General features: G+C 42.6%; 1 protein-coding gene and 1 pseudogene across 1 annotated transcript; one reads left to right on the forward strand and one right to left on the reverse strand.

The window, feature by feature from the left end:
- Positions 1 to 317: 317 nt before the first annotated feature.
- On the reverse strand, positions 318 to 17,263 carry LOC125537197 (annotated as a pseudogene).
- On the forward strand, positions 17,166 to 19,055 carry LOC125541758. Its single transcript, XM_048705094.1, has 5 exons — positions 17,166 to 17,431; positions 17,505 to 17,576; positions 17,654 to 17,721; positions 17,833 to 18,026; positions 18,772 to 19,055. The coding sequence occupies exons 1-5, from the start codon at positions 17,262 to 17,264 to the stop codon at positions 18,895 to 18,897; spliced, it is 630 nt and encodes a 209-aa protein (XP_048561051.1). The 5' UTR covers positions 17,166 to 17,261; the 3' UTR covers positions 18,898 to 19,055.
- The last annotated feature ends 2,650 nt before the right edge of the window (positions 19,056 to 21,705 follow it).

Raw genomic sequence — 21,705 nt, forward strand, 5'->3', positions numbered from 1 at the left:
ATGTAAAAAATTGGTCTAAAAGAAAAAGTTTCGCCTAATTCATATCCTTCCAATGGCATAAGAGCATCTCCAACATGCACACAAAAACTGCTCCGCGCGCTAAAATTCGGGTTTTTTGGGCGCTAAACAGAATTCCGACGAAAAAGCACAAAATAATTCATCCAACGAGCAGTTCACAACTTTCTACGTTATACAATTTCAGGCTAGTGCTGCCGTTCTAAACCAGCGTACAAAATAGTTATTCTACAATACGTGTGTGTGAACTCTTTTCAGAATTTTTTGAAGTGCGGAAAAATATTTTTGATGATAAAAAAAAATAAAGGTCTCCCTTTTCGCTTGCTAGCGATCGGCGGAAGAAAAGCAGCCGCACATTTTTCCACAGACCATTCTCGCTTGTTTGGAGGCTGCATAAGGAGTCTTTTTTTTTTGAGAACCACATAAGGAGTCAATTTTAGAATAAAAGGAGATACAACATGGTACCACCTTCAGATGATGGACAACAAAAAGCGGCCAATTGCATGCATGCACAGAAACCAAACTAATGAACCTAGTCGGATATCACACTCGTTCGCTGGGACCCATTTCTCTCCATGACAGCCGATCATCATACTGAACGCACCCACTTGGCCTGTAAACAGTTTTAGCTCTAAGAGCATATATGCTCCAAGAAATCATCGTCAGTCAAATATCTCCTGGGCTTCAATTTTGCTGTGTTGTCTGCAAGGTTCGGTCAAAGGTACACCATTAGCACAGAAAACCAAATACTGTGAGATTGAATATCTTCATCTTATTCTACTCCACAGGCCAATTTTTTAGATCCAGCACCCATTTATGAATATTCGAGGTAAGAAACCAAATAATGTCGACAGGTATGCGTGCACCCTCTGGTCCACACGATTCTGAACAAAAATGCAAAAAATACGGAATTGCAATGTCATGCAAACATTTTGAATCCTACAGAATTGAATTTGAAGAAATGCTTGTTTGATTGTATCATAGACTGGGGGATGAGGGTGGGGAGGTGGGGAGGATGATTCTTCCCAAGAAGTTTGAGTCAATGGTATTTTTTCTATCAAATGTAGTGCAGTGGAATGCTTAGGAAAAATCCTATGGTGTACAATCCTACAAATCAAAGAACCATCATTAGGAGAATTTCCCAAGGATTTCAACTGTCCAGAATTCCGACTAACATCCTTTGAAATTTGAATCAAAGAGGACTTGCTTGCACGAAAGCGCAAACATTGGAAGTCCGGAAGCATGAAAAAGATTCAAGAAAAAACTGTGTGAACTCACTGCTCATCCTTAGAAACTCGGTAGTACTTCTCGGCAAGCTGCCTCTGACCAATAAGCTGAACAAACCGCTCATCATGGGTGATTACAATCAGCTGGAAGTTCTCCTGGCCTTTTCTGCTTTCCATTATTCTATGGCACACACAAGAGACTCAGTTAATGGTAGAATAAGCTCCAAAATGATAATATAATTGCCATGCCTAAGGTTTACCTCAATAGGGCAGCAGCTAGGCTCTCCGCATTCGGCCCGTCAAGATTGGTGGTTGGCTCATCCAGAGCTAATATGCCACAATTCAGACAGAATGTCTCTGCCAGTGCCAGTCTGATTATGAGAGAAGCAAGAACCTGAACAGCAGTGGAGATAACTTTGAGATATGATTCTCCATGTTCAACAGATTCATAAGGTCATGCTACCACAGTTATTGGTTCAAACAAGACTGCAAAGAAGATGTTACTACAGCAACCGAAGTTTACCACGACAAAAGAAACCAAAAAAAAAAGTTCACCTTCTGACCAGCACTGCATCGTCCTCGCATTTCCAGCTCAGCACCACCATTTTGCATGACAACCTACAAGATGGTTCAAACAGGCAAATGTAACAGCACTCCAAGCAACTCGGTTACTCAAACGTGTAGCTAATTTAACTTACACGATAGCTATATGGTCGAGTGCCTGCACCCTCAGAGTCAGAACTGATGCTTATGCAATCAATATCTTGGCCTCTGTATGTCTGCTGCCACAGTTCCTTTATTATTTTATTTATCTCCTCCATTTTCATGGTATGGAACCGCATAAGAGCCCTACAGAAATACAAGTGTGCCATCGTAAAGAAAGTTTAAGATGAAGCGCTGAAAGGCTAAAGAAGGATTTACTAGCAGAAGGGAGCATCCATATATTCTGGAAGGGGTAATTTTTGCCTCAACTTTCAGTGAAAGGTCAGATTTGCCGTTTTGCCGTGAAAGGGTACTCACTTATCCAAAGCAGTATAGTATTGGTCCAAGTCCTTATTTGCCATCTCAGTTGTCTGCGACCACATCAGTTTTCTTATCAAGTAAAAAGATCAGAAAGTTGGAGAAACTGAACCTGGAATATCATGCCACCTACCTTAAGTTGGAGAAGTTGGTTAAAATATCTCTTCTCAATATCCTTATATTGTGTCTGTTTAAGCTCAAGTTTGTGCTTTGAAATATTACTTTGGTAAACAGGAATTGTTCCTTCACACCTACTCCCTCCGTTCCAAATTACTTGTCGCAGGTATGTATGTATCTAGATGTATTTTAGTTCTAGATACATCCATTTCTGCGACGAGTAATTTGAAACGGAGGGAGTATTATACTGTAAGGATTGCCAAAAAAAATCAAATATCAAGGTGTCAGCCATATGTGATACAGTTTCACACTAAGAAATAGAGTAAAATGCATGGCGTGTCCTTGAACTTCCAAATTGTGTCACTTAGATGCTTGTACTATGAAATTGCTCATTTTAGATTTTTTGTGCATTACGCAAGTCAATTAGGTGTGAGGAGGAGGAGGAGGTTAGCCTTGATGGCAAGGCGGTACCCCAGAAGGACACCTTTCGGTATTTGGGGTCAATGCTGCAGGAGGATGGGGGTATTGATGAAGATGTGAACCATCGAATCAAAGCTGGATGGATGAAGTGGTGCCAAGCTTCTGGCATTCTCTATGACAAGAGAGTGCCACAAAAGCTAAAAGGCAAGATCTACAGGAAGGCGGTTCGACCCGCAATGTTGTATGGCGCTGAGTGTTGGCTGACTAAAAGGCGACATGTTCAACAGTTAGTGTGGCGGAGATGCGTATGTTGAGATGGATGTGTGGCCACACGAGGAAGGATCGAGTCCGGAATGATGATATACGAGATAGAGTTGGGGTAGCACCAAGTGGAGAGAAGCTTGTCCAACATCGTCTGAGATGGTTTGGGCATATTCAGCGCAGGCCTCCAGAAGCTTCAGTGCATAGCAGACGGCTAAAGCGTGCGGAGAATGTCAAGAGAGGGCGGGGTAGACCGAATTAGACATGGGAGGAGTCCGTTAAGAGAGACCTGAAGGATTGGAGTATCACCAAAGAGCTAGCTATGGACAGGGGTGCGTGGAAGCTTGCTATCCATTTGCCAGAGCCAGATCTTATGGGTTTCACCTCTAGCCTACCCCAACTTGTTTGGGACTAAAGGCTTTGTTGTTATTGTTGTTGTTGTTGTTGCACGCAAGTCAATTAGGCCAGGACATCTGATGACTCATTAATTTACCATAAGGACTATCACATGCATTTTCATATTACCAGGACCTAGGTGACACACCTCTGAAAGTTGAAGATTGGACATGCATTTTTACTCTTCAGAAATGTATAATATATGTACTATCTGGTCAAATGTATGTTCATGATTCCCTAAATAGGTATAAGAAAAGAATGGCATTTATTACATGCAACTTTGTCAATTATTTGGAACGAGAGAAACACAATACCTCTGAAAGAAGCCTCTCCTTCTCTTGAGCATGCCGCTTATGATCAGCTCCTATAGTGGATTTGCTGCCGATAGAAAGCACATTTTCTTCAAGTAACTCGATATCATGAGCAAGTCGATCCACTTCAGCCTTTGTTTTCCTGTAGTTCAGATTGTCATCGATGTTTCTTTTCAATTGATCTTGGCTCCGCAATAGCTGTTTGCTCTTGTCAAGCTCAACCGAGATGTCTTGCTTTCTTGCCTCACATTTCTGTAACTGAGACAGGGATAGGGTATGCCTTTCCTGCAGTTCATTAAGCTTCTCTACTTTCTTTGCATCCAGGTACCTGAGAGGGATTTTTTTAGTCAAAGTAAGTGGGAAAGGTGGGACAAATTGAAAGAGAAGGAGTGGAAAAAATATATACTCTTTGATGCGTGTGTTAAGGGTTCCAAGTGCATCTATTTCTTGCTGGAATCCCCTTTTTCTTTCAGCCAGCTGATCATACTCCTGATCAAGCCTTTCCTTCAAAGCTTTATGCTCTTGCAACAAGCTTTCTCTCTCTTTTGACAATGGAACAAGAGCCTCTTCTAAATGCTGCATCCATAAGAAATAAACATTTAGCATGAATTAGATCATCGTGCACAGGTGCAACAGTTACAGTGTCATTGATGCACAAAACTAGAGATATTTATCCAAAACCACCATAGTTGGGGCTAGGTAACAACTTGGTACAACATTTGAGCCAAGGTAAGAGGAACGACCATATCTACGTCTAACGAATAACGAAGAGCACTGATTGTCTGGTAAGCTCACGAAAACAGCGAAACTGACATGTTGGGACCCACCTGCCAGGCTGACGTGGCAAAGACCAAGCACAAAAAAAGTGTTGACCAGGTGAGGTGGCAGATGATTTCTATGGCATTGCATCGAGCAGCTTGTGGGCGGCCGACCCATCTCTGCCCATGCGAGCCGAGAGCTCCATGGACATGGCAGCCGAGCCCCTGCTCAAGCTAGCCCAGGGCCGCCTCAGCCTGTTCCCCGCACGCCATGAACCCTCGAAGCCCACTGGCGCCCCCGCCGGCATGGACGGCCGAGCCGAGAGCTCCATGGCCACCATGGCCACGGCAGCCGAGCCCTGCTCGAGCTAGTCCATGTCAGGATCTCCTTGGGTCTGACAGCCCAGGGCCGCCTCACGCCTGGTGTCGGCGTGCTGGCCTGCCAGCAGGGCCAGCGAGGAGGCGCAGCTCCCACGCTGCCTCCTGGACACGGCGACGGCGGCGGGCGGCGCGACGGAGTTCGCTGGCGAGTCCGCCATGGATGACGACGGTCATCTTCTTCACGCCTGGCGTCGGTGCGTCCGAGCACGCATGCGTGCTCAAGGTGAGCCACTCGCCCCTTTCCCACTTGCCCGCGCCGCCGCGTATGCCAGCTTCGGCAAGGTGGTCACCGCCTTGGTAGGAGGACATGAAGAGCTGTGTGAGCCGGCGGACGGGATGGAGGCGTCCGGCCCGCCGTTCCTCTGGTCACTGCTCCGGCGTGCCCATGGCATGCGTGCCTTCCTCAGTGACCAGAGGATGAACGCACAAAAGGTGCTCGATGGAATGCTCCATAGAAAAAATGTTGTGAAGAAGATGACCGTCTAGTCATTGACAGGTGGGGCCTGCATCTCATTTGACACATCGGCCGGTCAAACTTATTTGTCTTCACCATGTCAGCCCGACAGGTGGGGCCAACTTGTTAGTTTTGTTGTTTTCGCGAGTTTATCAGACAATCAGTGCTCTTCCTCATGCCCTGATTGAAATGTGGTATCAAGTTGGTACCCTAGCCCAACTGTGGTGGTTTTGGGTAAATATCTCACAAAACTACAGTACATAGGAGTGCAACAACAAGAATAATGAGATCATGCCTTCAGGGTTAAAATCTAGACCATCTGTCACAAGTATAATTTGCATGCACCCAGTACTTCTCAAAGTTGGTAAGTGAGCTATAAACTGATCAAACTAGTGGGTGGCCTTTAATATTACCCAGTTCCATATGAAAAAACATTTGGAATTGAGTCCAGTATTAATGCTCCCCAATTCACAAGTCATCCAAACAACAGAAATAGAATTGTGGACAAATCCATTTCAACCTGAAATTGAATGGAAGACCCAATACCATTGACCTAATTCAGTCCCAACATCCAGACAGACCCAGAGACTTCACTCCGGTACAGTATTTCAGTAGAGAAACTATTAACCAGAGAAATGGAAGTTCAGTGAATGACGAATACCTTCTGATCTATGATCAGTTGCTCTTTTTCCTCGGCAAAAAGTACCAAATCTTCTTCAGCCTTTTTGAACTTCAGCAATACACTTGAGGCTCTTAGTTTTTCTTCCCTAAGAGCATGCCACCGCATCTGAGCATTTGACAGATCCTCGCTAAGTATTTTTTGCTGATCCCTGAGATCGTCCACTTCACTAATCAATGTGTCCCTGCCAGACAGATGTGTAAGCAGACCAGCATACTTGAGCCTCCAAGAGCAAGTCATAAAAGAAGTAAGAAGAATAAGCTAATTCAATTGTTTCATGGTTGACAGATTGAATATTTAACATTTGAACGCACTTCGCATATGTTTGATTGATCACCAAAGCCAACCCTGAGGTCATTCGAGCTTTTCCTGGGAGTATGGCATCGGTTACATACTTCAGCGCCGTAGCGCTTGGTATGAGCCTCGTGGAACCAATATTTCATCAATGACCAATGTCTTGGCTCTGGCTTGCATAGTGTCAAACATACATGCCAAATTGCCAATGCTCTTTAGCCAACTCTAGTTCATTTTTCTCGCCAGCATTGACCAATAAATGGATATACATGGAAATGGAAAGGAGAACACAAAAAGGCAACGATACACTACATGGCAAGTTTGGTCGGATAATGTAGGATGGTTGGGATGGATCATGGGTAATAATTTCAGTGTTCCTATTAATTTCCAAAGGTTACTAGAATTAAGTTGTCTGAAGAACTATTTTCTCAATTCCCAGGCAGAGGATCTTATAATTCTGGGGTAAATCAAAAACCATTACCTTGCCCTCTGCACAGAGTTCAGCTCCAACTGGATTTCCTCGACAGATTTAACACCTTGGCCACGAGAATCAAGCTTATACTCAAGATCTTTGACTTGTGGTTCTAACTCCTGTATTTCTTGCACATGCCTGTTGATAGTATCAACTGGATGTAACAAGACTTCGACTCCATCCCTGTCCATTTTAACTTGAGCAAGAGCACTCACAAGCTGCAACGTATCAATCATACAAGTCACAGCAGAGCAAAATAGAGAATACGTCATAAATTATGTTTATAAATAGATCCTACATTTACTGTTGGGTAACTAAAAGTGAATATCCATGATTTCTCAGGAGACAGCGGACCTGAACTGTGTTTGCAAAAGGTTCAAGTAAGTTTCTCAAATGACAATGCTCCTATCAACCAGACCATTATATCAATTACCCAAAGTAACATCACACAATGTCGAAGGGCTTAAGCTTAAGAACAGCCCAAACAACCATCATACGGATGTGACCTAGGAGATTTGCAAACAAAATAATTTACCAACCCTCTGAAGAGGATGAAGCATTCTGTGGCCTCTTCCCAAAGAGCATAATATCTACACAAGTGCACTTGTACATCCGTATTATAAACCGATTTACTACAACTTGACACTTGACGTAGATAGAGGATAGCTAGAATTATGCCTCGGGAGTGGAGAATCTTTATTAGGACACATAGTAGAGCTAAGAAACACAGGTCATCTAAGGTATTATGTTTGACTGTCTCTATCTTTATTTTGCGTATGAGAATAAATAAATAAAGTGGTGTCGATTGTGATGACTAACGTCTTCGAATATCTGCGCCTTCTCACTTTCACCTGCCAAAAGTTGTTCCAAATCCTTCTCTGCTAAAGGTATGGTCTCTTTCCCCAGTTTCACATATTCATCATAACCACATGGAGATTATCCAATTGATTGAAAAACTCTTCAGCATTTGATAATTCGATTGCCAGTACATTCAGGCGCTCTGCGGTACTTGTACCTGTAGTCCTTTGCTGAAAGATGCACCAGACAACAACATCAACAGAAAGAAATCATCCAGCACAAAGTAACTCTAAATCAAACGAAAAAGGTAGCTATGTTTACTAGATCATCCACCTTCTTCACAAAGAGGTCCTCTTCATCAGGTGTGAAAGCACGATCACAGCAAGGACACTTGTGCTGCTGGCGGGCCACTTTTTCAAAAGGTTCATACATTTGCCGCATTCCCTTTGCATAATTGTACGTACTGCAAATAGGAAGAAAGCTTTGAATCTGGGCATCGAAAGAAGATGTGGCTTAAAGAGATAGCTACAATTATGGATACCTACTTTGTTTGTTTATCTCTGTCGTCCATGGCATCTTTCAGAATCTTGGGGTAAGTGTTGATGTCAACAGATACCTTAGTAATGGGTTGAAGTTTCGAATTCAGATGGTTTCTTTTTGCTGCATGAAAGGTAACATTTATGGAATTCAGATGGTTACCCTTGATCCCTATGTAGTGCTAGTTGGAACAACTAGAAGGTCCATACTACACCATGAGACAAAATCAAGCATGCCCAATAGTCCAGTGTGGTGCATTGTCCAATACATTGATAATCAAAATGGATCTTTCACATACTTTGTTTACTTTCACTTTATTCTGGATAAGAATGTAACCGTAGGTCAGGGAAATTATGTCTAAGGAACAATTTCAACTGCATACACTCTACTTAGTTGGCAGTGAACCCGTCATTGTCCCAGCGTACCAACTCAAAATGATGGAATGATAATACATCTTAAAAGGAAAAGGCGAGATATAGTGTGCACCTCTCAGATTTTGATTTTCTAAATTTCATACATAGTGGAGCTTTTACATGTCAAAAAAAGCATCATCAACTTTGTATGAAATAAGCAAAGCATGCAGCGGTTGTATCCAAATTTACCGTCCAAATCTTTTTGGAGCTTTGACAAGTGGCTTCTAGCAGCAGAAATTTTCATTTGTGCCAATTTCAACTGCTGTTCCGCTTCCAGAGATTTTGAGCTCAAATCATTGTATTCCGCGTCTACAAACCTGAGTCAAGCAGAGTTTCGTGGTACCATTAACAAACAGTAGCAAAAAATACAAAGTTCCACATGTGGTATAATCTGTAAGGCAGCATGAAAGCATGACAAATTACTACTCCCTCCGTCCCATATAATATAAGAGCGTTTTGACACTACAGATTGCTAGTTGGGTGTGTCGAGTCAAATGCAACATTTTTATGTTCCCCGTATCAGGATGGAGTCTTGAAAGAATGGGATGCGGAGGCCTAGACGCCACATTAACAGACTAGGCCCTTGAAATACACATCCATGTGAATGTTTACAGCAAACCTGTATGCTTAAACTGGATACATACACATGCGTACATGATTGATTAAACTGTACCTGATTAGAGATACTACTACTGTTTTCACTAACCACCAATGGCTTGAACAGAAAAGATCAATTGCATCAAAGAAAGTCAATATATTACAGCTTTACATAAGTAAATTCATTTTGATCATACGGGCCGAAATAGGACATGTCATGTACTAGGAAATCACTGAGAAAGACGAGTAAGCATATCAATAAGGCACTGTGACACGAACCCAAAAGTTTGAGTAATCTCCTTCTTGACATCCTTCTCATAAGGAAGCCTCCCCTTAAGAACACTTCTAAATTTGTCCTTGTGTTCATCATATCTGCATTTTATAATCATGTTATTTCAATCTTCGTAATGGAAGAATTGGTATTGGAATATAACCAACTGTAGAACCATAATACAGATAGAAATTAAAAGGGGAAAGGAAAGAAGTACATCTTTTTAAGTTTCTTCTTGCACTTTTCCAATTCATCCTTCTTCAGTTCTAATTTTACTCTGTCATCAGCATCAGTAGTTATGTTATCTTTCTCCCGGTGAAGTGCTTTTATCTTGTGGTCCAAGGCATATATCTCTGGGCGCTTCTGACTTATAATCAAATCGTAGTCTCTTTCTCCCAAGGCAATTGTCCTCTTCTCGACCTCAATTTGCTATTCAAATCACAATGGGACAACTTACTTATTTAGAATTAAGAGTGTTAAACTTAGAGAGAGAACAAATTAACCTTGCAGACCAGCCAAGTACAGCTATACATCGATAGATATATCCAATGGACAACGATAGTTAGGTCAAATAAATACCAAATGCCGATCTCTTTCATCAATACGGGCCAGATTATGCTTTGAAAGCTCCATCTCTGCAGCATCTCGTTCAGTCTCTTTATCTTTCATACGCCTTAAAACACCTATCTGGAAAGTGTTTAATATATCATATCAAAAAATGGTATCTGATATATCAGTTACAGAATATCATATGCGTGCAAGTCCTCCATTACTAACCTTAGATTCTTTCTTAGATTGTATCTGGCCATCAACTTCAGAGTAGCGAGCATTTACTTTGAGATAACGTCCCCAAAGAAACTCTAACTGTGTCTCATTAGATTTCTGCTTAAGAAAAGGAACTTGATTACTAAGGGACATACTTGATAAGAATGCACGTTTTCAGCATTGACTCATTCCTAATTAATTGCATGTACTTGCACGGATGCATTGAATAAAGGCTAAAGCAAGCAACCTTGCATGAGCATATCAGACGGTCATGGAACTGCTGAAACGCCAAACAAAAATAGGCAGCGAAATGACTCCCTAGAAAATGTTTGGTACTATTAAAAAAATCAGAAAGTTCTAATGGAAGTGTTTACTTTTGCGACTAAATTCCAAAAAATATGAAGAATAGGCATTATAACCTTCTTTTCCTGCAAATCGTCCTCGAGATTCGATAGTCTTGCTTTAGTCCTGTATGTAAGGTTCGCGGCAATATCATTAGTAAAAGGAGCATCAAGAATTGGCCCGAGATTATATTTATTGAATATCTTTCTGATGGCTGAGTCTCGTTCGTGCTTGACCGACACGTGAGCCTGAAAACAACATATTTGTATTTAACCTCGTACCACAGTGCCCACTATTATTAAAGAAATGGTCAAGCCATTCAGAAAAGAAAAGGATTGCAGCATTACATCAGCTTCTGCCTGGAGCTTCCCTATTTGACGTGTTGAATCATTGATGGTCTCAGATAGCAGAGAGATTTTTGTATATTCATCATTCATCTTTCGTTCAAGTTTACCGATTTTCGTATACAGTATCGCAATTTTTTCTTCAAATGTTGTTTGCCACTCCCTCAGTTCCTCATCGGTATCTAAATGAAGCAAGGTAAACTGTCGCTATGCTGTGAAGGAGCCATTAGAATTACTGGCATGATGAGGAATTGCTGACCTTCATTTTCCTCAGAAAGGGCAGCATACTGTTGCTGCTGAAGTGTTAAATATGTACTTCTAGCTGTTGCCTTGGTGCTAATTTGCTCCTGAAGTCTCCTCAAGTCCATGATACTTGTTTCGGTACGACGGATTTTGTTTTCGACAGCCTGGATGTTTGTTTTCAGGTCCTCCATTTGAGTTTTTAAGGCATCTGACTTCTCTTGATCTTGCGCAATACTGTCCTGAAGCTGTGAAAGTAAGGGAACTAAACTAGCATTAAAAGCAGCATACCCTTTAAAAAAATTAAACTAAACTGCAGCGGAAGTGTAGAACAGATAGATCTTCAGTGCACAGTTCAGTGTGGCTGCACATGAATACTGACATGAGCTGGGAAATGCACTAATTAGAAAATGAGCTGGGAAGTATGACAACGAAAGAGTAAAGGCAACAGAAATGAAGTAGTCTACTAGGGTAATGTGAATTGTGAAGTGTTGTAATGAATCGCTGTCACCTTATGACAGGGATGTTATTTGTATATCACATATATATCCCCCATGGCAGTAAGCCAGTAACACAACAAAAATTAGAATTCTACAATCATGAAGATACAAATTACCATGTATGATACGCATGCTTGTGCGTATTCTAGAAAAAGATAAAAATTACCCTGTATACTTGATCTTTAAGAGTTTGAAGGTTCTCCAGCTTTAACCTAAAAGTCTTGATTTCTTGTGCTTGGTCCTTCTGAAGTTTCTTTATGACTTCGAGAGCTTTGGTATAGCTGTACATTAGATTTGGAAATTAAGGTAGTGAGAAGCTAGTTTTGACATCAGCCCCACACTCCCACAGAAACATTAACCTCCATAAAGGTGGAGACTACACCATCTTAAACATATTGCAACAATCAAATAAGATGGCCTTCACCGGAGCTTCCAAATTATTGAGTAAATAGTAATGCATTCATGTACCGGGTAGCAGAAAAGATGTCGTCAAACTTTTTCTTAAGTGTTGACGGGTCCTGTAACGGCCAATTGGATTCGTCTTGGTGCACAAATATAACATTATCCAATATAGCCTTCGAAACACCCATTAAGGCTGGAATCTCCCTATCCATATCAGCACATTTGTAGCTGAGACAAACCTTCTGAACTCAACAAGAAAAAACAATCAGTGAGGATATGAGTTTATATCAGCAGTATTCTCTAAAAGCTGATAGCCTTCTAGTGATACACAACTTAAGTACCCTACTATACCGGTACCACTTGGAATCAATCAAAGAACAGCTGTGAAAAATCTATTGTGCAGATTCAAAATTTCCGTTCTCAAGATTCTAATGAATTGATTTTTTTAATGTGTATATCTATCAGTCTACTTGAAGTTGTGGATGAATATAATGTGTAAAAAGCAGAGGAGTGTTCTAGAGAAGACTTTCTATGGCCAGACGCAAGCACAGCAAGGAACAGAGTAAATCGTATGCCCTTTCAGGTATTGGAAAATTTACATGGTTCACAGGACATGTCAATGGTCTAATCCTTTTGATATACCTCTGTCCAAATGGGGTAAAATATTATTTAGTTTCTCCTTCAGTATACAGAGACATGTACAGCAATAGCAAGTATCAACTACAATAGCCAAGAGGTGCTTGGTATGTTCAGTAACTCATACTCCCTCCGTAAAGAAATATAAGGGTGTTTAGATCACTACTTTAATTGTCTAAATGCTCTTATATTTCTTTACAGAGAGAGTATCATATTAATGATACTCGAGTTAGAAACAGGAGCAGATGCAAGATTACTTTTTTAGATTGCACCTAGTGTCATGAGCCGTATTTAAGTACATTATGGCAATATAAATAATAAACATCATCTTTATAGTTAGAAAAGGGGACCTCGCCCGTGTGTGGATTTATGGTCTGGAGGACGCTCTCGATTGCCTTAAACTCCATCTTTGACGCCTTCTGGGTAAGCTGGAAAGAGCGGATGCACACCACATCCTTTCCTGCTGCTGTCTTAAACCGCAGCTTGATCTGCCCTTTCGTTTCGGTTTCACCTGCCACCTGAATCCCAGGCAAGCATGTTTAAAAGTAAGAATCGAAAACAAAATAAGTACAAAACAGGAAAATAGTAACAGCCTTAAGATAGTGCTGTATTACCTTGGGGTCATGGACGAAGGTGTGGCCGGAGCGGGAGTTGGGGGGCAACTCGCCGGTGCAGGACAGCTTCAGGCACTCGATGATCGTCTGCGGGAATCCAAAAGAACCCAAGCCATGAATGTGCTACGCCACACAGTGGAATATACTACTAGGATGCAGTAGATTGGATTGGTGGGCATTACAGTTTTGCCGGCTCCGTTGGATTCCTTTGGATTCTGTATGGACTTTGGGGATTTTGGCCTCTTGGGGTTTATGGTTTGGATTTTGCGCCGGTTGCTTCGCGTAATCGCGTGTCTTGCCCTGCGATTTATTTATTTTCTTGATTGAGATGGCGCCATTTCATCGTGCGAAGGAAGATTCACTTATTTTATTTATTTTTTAAACAGAGGCAAAAACTTTGCCTCATCTCATGATTAGAGGAGAAGAGGAATAAGATAACGGACCCTAAAAAAATGGAAGCAAAAAAGCCTACTCTCGCGACATGATTGAGCTCAAATATTTTGCCACGTGGAGAACACAATTTTTGATCTCCCCTTTAATGTTATCAACGACAATATAGGGCATCTTTATTGTGGAAGACCCTAGCATGTCTCTCTTTTCCAAACCTCCTATGCCACCAGCATGAGCAACGACAGAGACCGTCTTCCTCCTGTGGCCACGGCGATGAACCATCGCGTTCCACCAATCTTGGACCGAATTTAGCACTCCCAGAATAGCAATGGGAACCGATTTTTTCACGTTGTTTTTTACTTCAAATAGTTTATTTTAATAAAAATATTCAGTTATTTTAAAAAGATTGGAAATTGGAAAATTGTTGACGAATAAAAGATGTCCGTTAACTCAAAAAATATTCACGAATTCAAAAGGTGTTAAAAATATTTGCGAATTCCAGAAACGTTCATGACTCAAAAAATGTTCACGTACTGAAAAGAATGTCCATGGATTCCAAAAATACACACAAATTCAAGAAAAATTGTTCATGGTGAATTAAAAAAAATCTTTGTGGATTCCCAAAATGTTCATGAATTCAAAATATGATTGTGGTAAGAAAATGGTCACGAATTCAGAAATGTTCGTGTATTTGAAAAATGTTTCCGAATTCACAAAATGTTCACGAACTTGAAATATATTCGCGGTGAATGAAAAAAATGTTCACAGATTAAAAACAATATTTGCGCATTCAGAAAATGTTTGTGCATTCCAAAAATGCTCGCGAATTGAAAATACCATCCTGGCTGATTCAAATACATATTCACGAATTCAAAAAAATGTTCACGGATTCAAAAAACACAAAATCATAAAAATGTCTGTGAACTCAAAAAATGACTGCTAAGTCAATACATTTTTGTAACTTAAAAGGTATTCGAGAATTTAAAATATTTTTAGTTTTTTTTTCATTTTTTGTAAAGCATTAATGAATTGGAAAAGAAAATGAAAGAAAAAGGAGAAGAAAGCACAACGAAATTAGAAAATAGAGTCGAAAAACCGACAAAAAAAAGCCTGGAAAACTGGCTGTGAAAACAGAAAGAAAAGAAAAAATAACAATTCAAAGCTTCCCTAAACCGATGCTGGAAACATTAAAAATATGTTTATGGATTCAAAAAATGTTCGCGGAATCATTTTTTTTGCAAACTAGCAAAATGTCCACAAAGTCAAAAAAAAGTTTGTGAACTTAAAAAATATTTCCGAATTTAAAATATTTTTTTCCAACAAGTATTAATGAATTTTGAAAGAAATAGAGAAGAAAGGGAAACGAAATGAAGAAGAAACAAAAAAACAGAGAATAAAATACCGATCAAGAAACCCTGAAAAACATGTTTAGGAAACAGAAAGAATAAAAAAGTAAAAACCATCTAGAAGCTTCCAAATGCGTAGTGTAGGTATGATATGTGGGTTTTTTCTTCCCTTTTTTTCACACTGCACAAAAATCCCAAAGATGCCCAAAACATGTTTACAAATTTTTTTAAATTCAAAAATTCAAAATGTTTGTGAATTTTGAAAGTGTTGAGGAATTTGAGAAACTAGTCATAAATTTAGAAAATGTTCATGAATTTAAAAGAAACCACGATTTTGAAAAATGAAGGTGAATTTGAATAATGTTTTTTGAATTTTTAAAAAAATCACGAATTTGAAAAAAAAATTGAATTGGAGAATATTCACAAATTGTTAAGAAATGTGGTTTTAAAGAATGTTCAAGGCTCTAAAAATGATTAAAAAATGGAAAATTGTTCTTGGATTTGAAAATGTTCATCAAATTCAAAAATAAGAAAGGACAAGAAAAATGGGATAAAAAGGAAAGGAAAGGAAAGGAAAGGGAAATCTGAAAATAAAATTCCTAAACAGAAAAATGATGAAGAGAAAAATAGAACAAAAATAAAGAACGAAACCTTCGACAACCTTTACCGAAAAAGGCTTTCGCCCTGTTTTATTGATAAAGCAAACCACCACAGCCACAATGTGCAACACAAGTTCAAACCGCACGCGCGCACACACACACACGAAGGCTCAGTACAGACGAACACACACAGAGTATAAAAGGGTTCTGCTGAGGGCACAACTCAACAAGCACTAAAAAAGAAAACACAAGTTGTAGCACATGCCACAAGGGTCTAATCCCACTCCGAGGGTGGTGGGGGGAGCGGCGGCACCAAGTGGAGAGACATCAAGCAGAGATTTGCAATGATGATATTGATGGCGTCTCGGTCCGGGGGGTGGCTAAGCGACCGCCAAACCTACGAGCAACGACACATTTTGAAAATCGCGTCAGTGGCATGGCGCAGGGGAACGCGTTGGATGACAAGACGATTGCGGACGGTCCAGAGCGTCCGTGCTAGGACCCCTGTGGCCAGCCACGCTATGTGGTGTGCGCGGTGGGGAGTGGCCTTGATTTTCTCGAAGAGGTCGGGGAAGTTGGTGTTGCACCAACGCCCACCCACGACATCTCTGAAGCAGCTCCACAAGAATTGTGCCAACATACACGTGAAGAAGATGTGGTTCGAGTCCTCCTCTGTCCCACATAGAGGGCATAGGCCGTCTCCAGGGCCATTTCGCTTAAGCACCTTCACGCCAAAGGGAGCACGGCCTCGGATCCATTGCCACAGGAATATCTGAATCTTCAGGGGAGTCTAATCTCCCAAACCTGCGCAAAGGGCGCCGGGGTAGGCGTTGGCGCAATGGCCGGGTAGAGCGATTTGATGGAGAACCGTCTGAAGGGATCCAAGCGCCAAGAGATTATACGAGTCTCTATCAAAAGAGTCTCATGCCCCGCTTTATATATAAAGCAACGATCATACAAATACATCCATACAACACTACAATACAATACACGCACACAAGGCTAGATACAAGGGTGTTAATGAACAAGTACACTACCCATAACTCTCCAAGCAAACTACACGAGGAAGCCGCTTGAAGTCTCCGGAGCTCTCAACCACCGTAAAGAGACGGAGTCGAGTACTCCAAGGTGGCGCCGTCAAGAAGGGCACGACACAGGAACGCCGCCACCGCCTGATCCAAGGATCAAGGTTTCCCTCAAAGCAATATGAAGGACGAAGAGTAACTACGACGACGCCTTCAAGAAGGAAATGACGTCCATAGGCGCCGCCATTGTGGCGACCGAGAGGGGGAGGCCTTTGGAGTGCAAGTATTTTCTGGCACAGAGGTGTCAGAAGTAACGTTTCATTTATTCAATCTTTTTTTTTGGAAAAACATTTTTTCCAATCTTACTTCACAGTCAACCTCTGTCGTGCAACCCAATATAAGGAACCAGGTAAGCGCGTGTCTCTATCTATACTAAAGCAGTTTTATAGATATCCTGGTGATGTGCACTGATTGTCGCTTTCACGTTTGAATGGTCGGTGCAGACTGATAAGATCTAAGCTGAGCACAACTCTGCAGAAGAAAGCAACACAAGCAGGTTGCCACAAGTTATGTTCCGTAGGAACCCATAAAGAGTAGCTTCGACGTCGAAGAAACCTTCTTCCTTCAGATCTCACGCCATGGCGGTCCTCATATCCTCCGTTGCCTCCAAAGCCTTGGCGCTCTACACTCCGGGGATTTCTCGGCATCGAAGGAGCACAGTTTCATTTGCATCGGCTCATCGCCCGCGGATCCTTGCCATGAACTTCTGGGGCGCCAACCATAACCTGCCGATCAGGAGAGCAACACAGTAAGTGCCTTCTTGTTCTTAGGATGCGGTTACTGTACAAGATCGTTCAGTATATTTCACGTGTTGTTTTCAGAATCCCTGCAGCTGTTCCAGGCCCAGAAAGTTTGCCAAGAGTAAATCTCCCTATGTCCAACATGCCTTCATGGTGAGTGCAGAGGGGTTACGGTTGCTCTTGTTTCGTCGATTTCCTTCTCACGTTCACAGGCTATGTGGTTCTCTCAGGATGACCTTGGTCGTCGGTGCAGTCCTTGTTGCGATACCTATTTACAGAAAGATAAGAGCATTGGAAGGTAAAATCTGAATCAGATATGCACGACTTCTGTACATGTTACCTGTCGATCTTAGCGTGCATTTTCATCTCAACTTGTGTCTGTGGTTGTAATTATAAATCGCATTTGTAGATAAGGTGGAGAAGACGGCAGAGGTGGCGGTCGAGGTAATCGACACGGTGGCCGAAGCTGCCGAGAAAGTCGCCGGCGAGGTGGCCGAGGCGTTCCCCGAAAATGAAGGCCTCAAGGAGGCAGCGTCCAGGATCAAGACCGTCGCCGATGCGATCGAGGAGGATGCCGAGTTAGCCGAGGCCCTAATCCATAAGGTTAGGTTGATTGCCTAGTTTATTACTTGCACGTTTTGGCTTCCTGTGAATCCAAAGCTGAAAGTTCCTCAACGTTTACACTACGGCAGCTGCTGATGTTCAGTAGTGTTGCTTAACTAGGTCATGGCGCAGCCGTGCAAGTTACCGGCCGTTCCATGCTATATCCGCAAGTTAGAGATGCGTGTTGACTTCTAGAGTTATAGGGACAAGCATGTTTTTTTTGCGGGTAATAGGGACAAGCATGTTAAGCAGCGTTACTACACTACTTGTGTAGCGGATATCCAATTCGGCTCCGGATAGCATTTGCTCCTGCGTGTTAAAAATGTTTCTGCAAATATTAAAAGACCACGAAGAAAAATTAGACATGTACATGTCCATGTCTAAATGTTATCTGCAAATGCCCAGGGAAAAAGCCCAATCATTTTTAACTTGTGCAGAAAATCAGGTTGAGTGCCCCATTTTTGGCACTTCTAGACCACTGAATCTTGTTTTTTTGGCCGACCAAACAAAATTGTCCAGTTTCGCGTGAAAAATGTCAAGCACGCATTGGACACTACAAGAAGATGTAGAAACATCAGACTTCTTTAAATTTGTTTGACATTCATTCTGAATTTACTGTTCATTTGCTCCGGAGGGCTAAAACGTCATGCTAATAGCATTAGATGGCAGCTAGTAAATGTGATGATATTTGTTTTTATGTAGAGGGTATAAATGAAACTCTCTCTATCTTTCCTGGTTAACGCAGGTTGATGAGTTAACGAAAGAGGTGGATTCCGTGGTCGGTCCTATCATCGACGTGGTCATGAAGGAGAGTGGAGAAAGAGGAGTCGTAGATGAAGAACCCAAGAGTAAAGAATCGGACAACATATAAGAAACATGTCTTACCGGCAAACAAATATAACTAGTCGTCAACCGTGCATCTGCATGGGTGTATATAACTATATATACAATGTCGATAAATAACCAGTAACAGCTCAAGTTCATCATTATCATTTGGCCCTTGTCTCATAGTCATGAGTTTTTGTTTCAGTACGGAATTCTAGAAAACGTATATATTGAACTGATTGTGTTTACAAAGAGGTAAATACACGAGATACCTTAGAGCATGTTGGTTTGATGCCAAAAATTGGCATGTCAATATTTGACAAATGCCAAATGTTGGCTAGTAATTGGTTGACTACCAATTTTGCTTGCTAAGAGCATCTTCAGCCGTTGCCCCCCCCTCCCCACAGGAGGCATAAAAATCGTCGCCTAGGGGCGAGCCGGCGGTATAATCGGTTCTGAGGGCGGTTGGGCACCCTGCCGTCGCCCCCAGGCGCCGATGTCGGCCCAGTTTTCGGCCTACTTTCGGCGAAAATTGACCCGATATCGGCGAGAATCAACCCATATTCAGCGTGGTACGGCATGAATTCTCAACATAAATAATTTTTTTATCACGTAGTTCATCACAGAAAATCAATAGAAATCAAATAGTTCAAAAAATAGTGCAACAAAAAATAGTTCAATACAAATTATATAGTTCAACAAATAAAAACTCATATTTCATCACACGTCGAGTTAGGCGTCGCCCTTGATTCTCCATAGATGCTCCACCAGATTCTGCTATAGTTGTTGATGCACCCGTGGGTTTCGGATCTCCAGACGCATATTGAGGTAGGCAGTCCAGGTTGCCGGTAGCTGGTGATCAACTTGGGCAAAAGGACCCTGCTTGTAGTATGGTTCGGTGTCAAACGCTGGCTCTTCCTGCTCGCTCTCAATGATTATATTGTGCAAGATGACACAACAAGTCACGATCTCCCACATTTGATCTTTCGACCAAGTCTTAGCAGGGTACCGGACAACAGCAAATCGAGATTGGAGCACACCAAATGATCGTTCGACATCCTTCCTGCAAGCCTCCTGAACCTTGGCAAAATGGGACTTCTTGCCTCCTGGCACAACGTTTGAGATAGTCTTCACAAATGTCGACCATCTTGGATAGATGCCATCAGCTAGGTAGTACCCCTTGTTGTACTGCCGCCTATTGACCTTGAAGTTCACCGGAGGAGAATGACCTTCGACAAGCTTGGCAAAGATAGGGGAGCACTGCAGCACACTGATGTCATTGTGAGTTCCTGACATACCAAAAAAGGAGTGCCAAATCCAGAGGTCCTGTGTGGCCACCGCCTCAAGTACCACACTGCAACTGCATTTGGCGCCTTTGTACATCCCCTGCCAAGCAAATGGGCAGTTCTTACATTTCCAATGCATGCAGTCGATGCTTCCAAGCATCCCAGGAATTCCTCTTGCTGCATTCTGTGCTAGGATTCGAGCAGTGTCTTCCGCATTGGGTGTTCGCAAGTATTGCGGTCCAAACACTACCACCACTGCCCAACAGAATTTGTAGAAACACTCAATGGTGGCGGACTCGGCCATGCACCCATAGTCGTCGAGTGAATCATCGGGAGTTCCGTATGCAAGCATCCTCATTGCCGTCGTGCACTTCTGAATTGAGGTGAATCCAAGTTTGTCGGTGCAATCCTTCTTGCACTTGAAGTAGTTGTCGAACTCCCGGATGGAATTCACAATCCTGAGGAAAAAGCTTTCGGCTCATCTAATAACGACGCCGAAATACTTTGTCGCCGTGCAGTGGAGCGTCGGCGAAGTAGTCGGGGTAGAGCATGCAGTAGCCTTCAAGACGATGCTGGTTCTTTGCTTTCATCCGCCCCGACGCCGAGCCACCTCGCCGCGGCTTTTCATTGCTCACCAGCAGGTCGGCGAGGGCGGCGAGGACCATGAGATGTTCCTCTTCCTGAACGTCGGCATCGGCTTCCTCCTCCAGCAGCGCAACGAGCGCCTCCTCGTCGTCCGAGTCCATTGCCGAGGTAGGCAAATCGCCGAACACCTTGCGGGCGAGGTGGGCGCACACCCGCCGGTACACTGCCCCTCCGCGGCCGAAACGCCGAAAAAATCGCCCAAACGGTGGTGGAGAGGCTGCCTTGGCGAAACCTCTACTCTTTTTCCGGCGGGGAATGGCCTATCTAGCGGTGATGGGAGGTGGGCGACGCCTGGATCAGCCGGGTGGCGGCCGAGCGGCGGGGGTGGGAGACGAATCTGGACGATAGGCTTGACTTTTTGCCCAACGGTGTGGGCCAGGCATGCTTTTCCCTTGCTCCAGAGCCCCCGAGCGCCCCCAGTGCGCCGGGTTCGGCTTGCGATCGCGCCCAAAAATAGGCCGAGCCGACAGATTTCGACGTCCTGAGACGCGACTGGGACGTTTTTTCGGCGCCGACGCGGAAAAAATCGCATGAGGGCCTATTGAGGACACGGCTGGAGATACTCTAACCTCATAAAAACTTGCCAACTTTTCATTTTTGTCAAATGTTGACTTGCCAAATATTGGCAATGCCAGATATTTGTATCAAACCAATTATCTTAGAACTTGCGTGCGGCGGTTAGTTTGGTGCACAAACTTGTAAAATGTGTGATTCTAGTTCTTAAACTTGTGCGGGCGTGCAAATATAATCACATTTCGCATTTGTGGATGTATCCGCTGCCTGCGTGGCACACCAGCGTGACCAGGGCCCGCTGTCAGTGGCTGATAGCGGTGCATGTGATGTCTATTTTTTTTCAGAAAGACCCATGGATTTTTTTTAACTGGTCATTGGCTGAGTTCCACATCACTGTACGGTGTAAATAA

The sequence above is a fragment of the Triticum urartu genome, chromosome 2 (genome assembly GCF_003073215.2).
Source record: "Triticum urartu cultivar G1812 chromosome 2, Tu2.1, whole genome shotgun sequence".
Lineage (NCBI taxonomy): Eukaryota > Viridiplantae > Streptophyta > Magnoliopsida > Poales > Poaceae > Triticum > Triticum urartu.

Excerpts from the sequence above, each read along its gene's own strand:
- LOC125541758 (XM_048705094.1), top strand. The coding sequence starts at position 17,262 with ATGGCGGTCCTCATATCCTCCGTTGCCTCCAAAGCCTTGGCGCTCTAC. Across the intron at positions 17,432-17,504 it reads CCGATCAGGAGAGCAACACA|AATCCCTGCAGCTGTTCCAG; the intron begins GTAAGTGCCTTC and ends TGTTGTTTTCAG. Across the intron at positions 17,577-17,653 it reads ATGTCCAACATGCCTTCATG|GATGACCTTGGTCGTCGGTG; the intron begins GTGAGTGCAGAG and ends TGGTTCTCTCAG.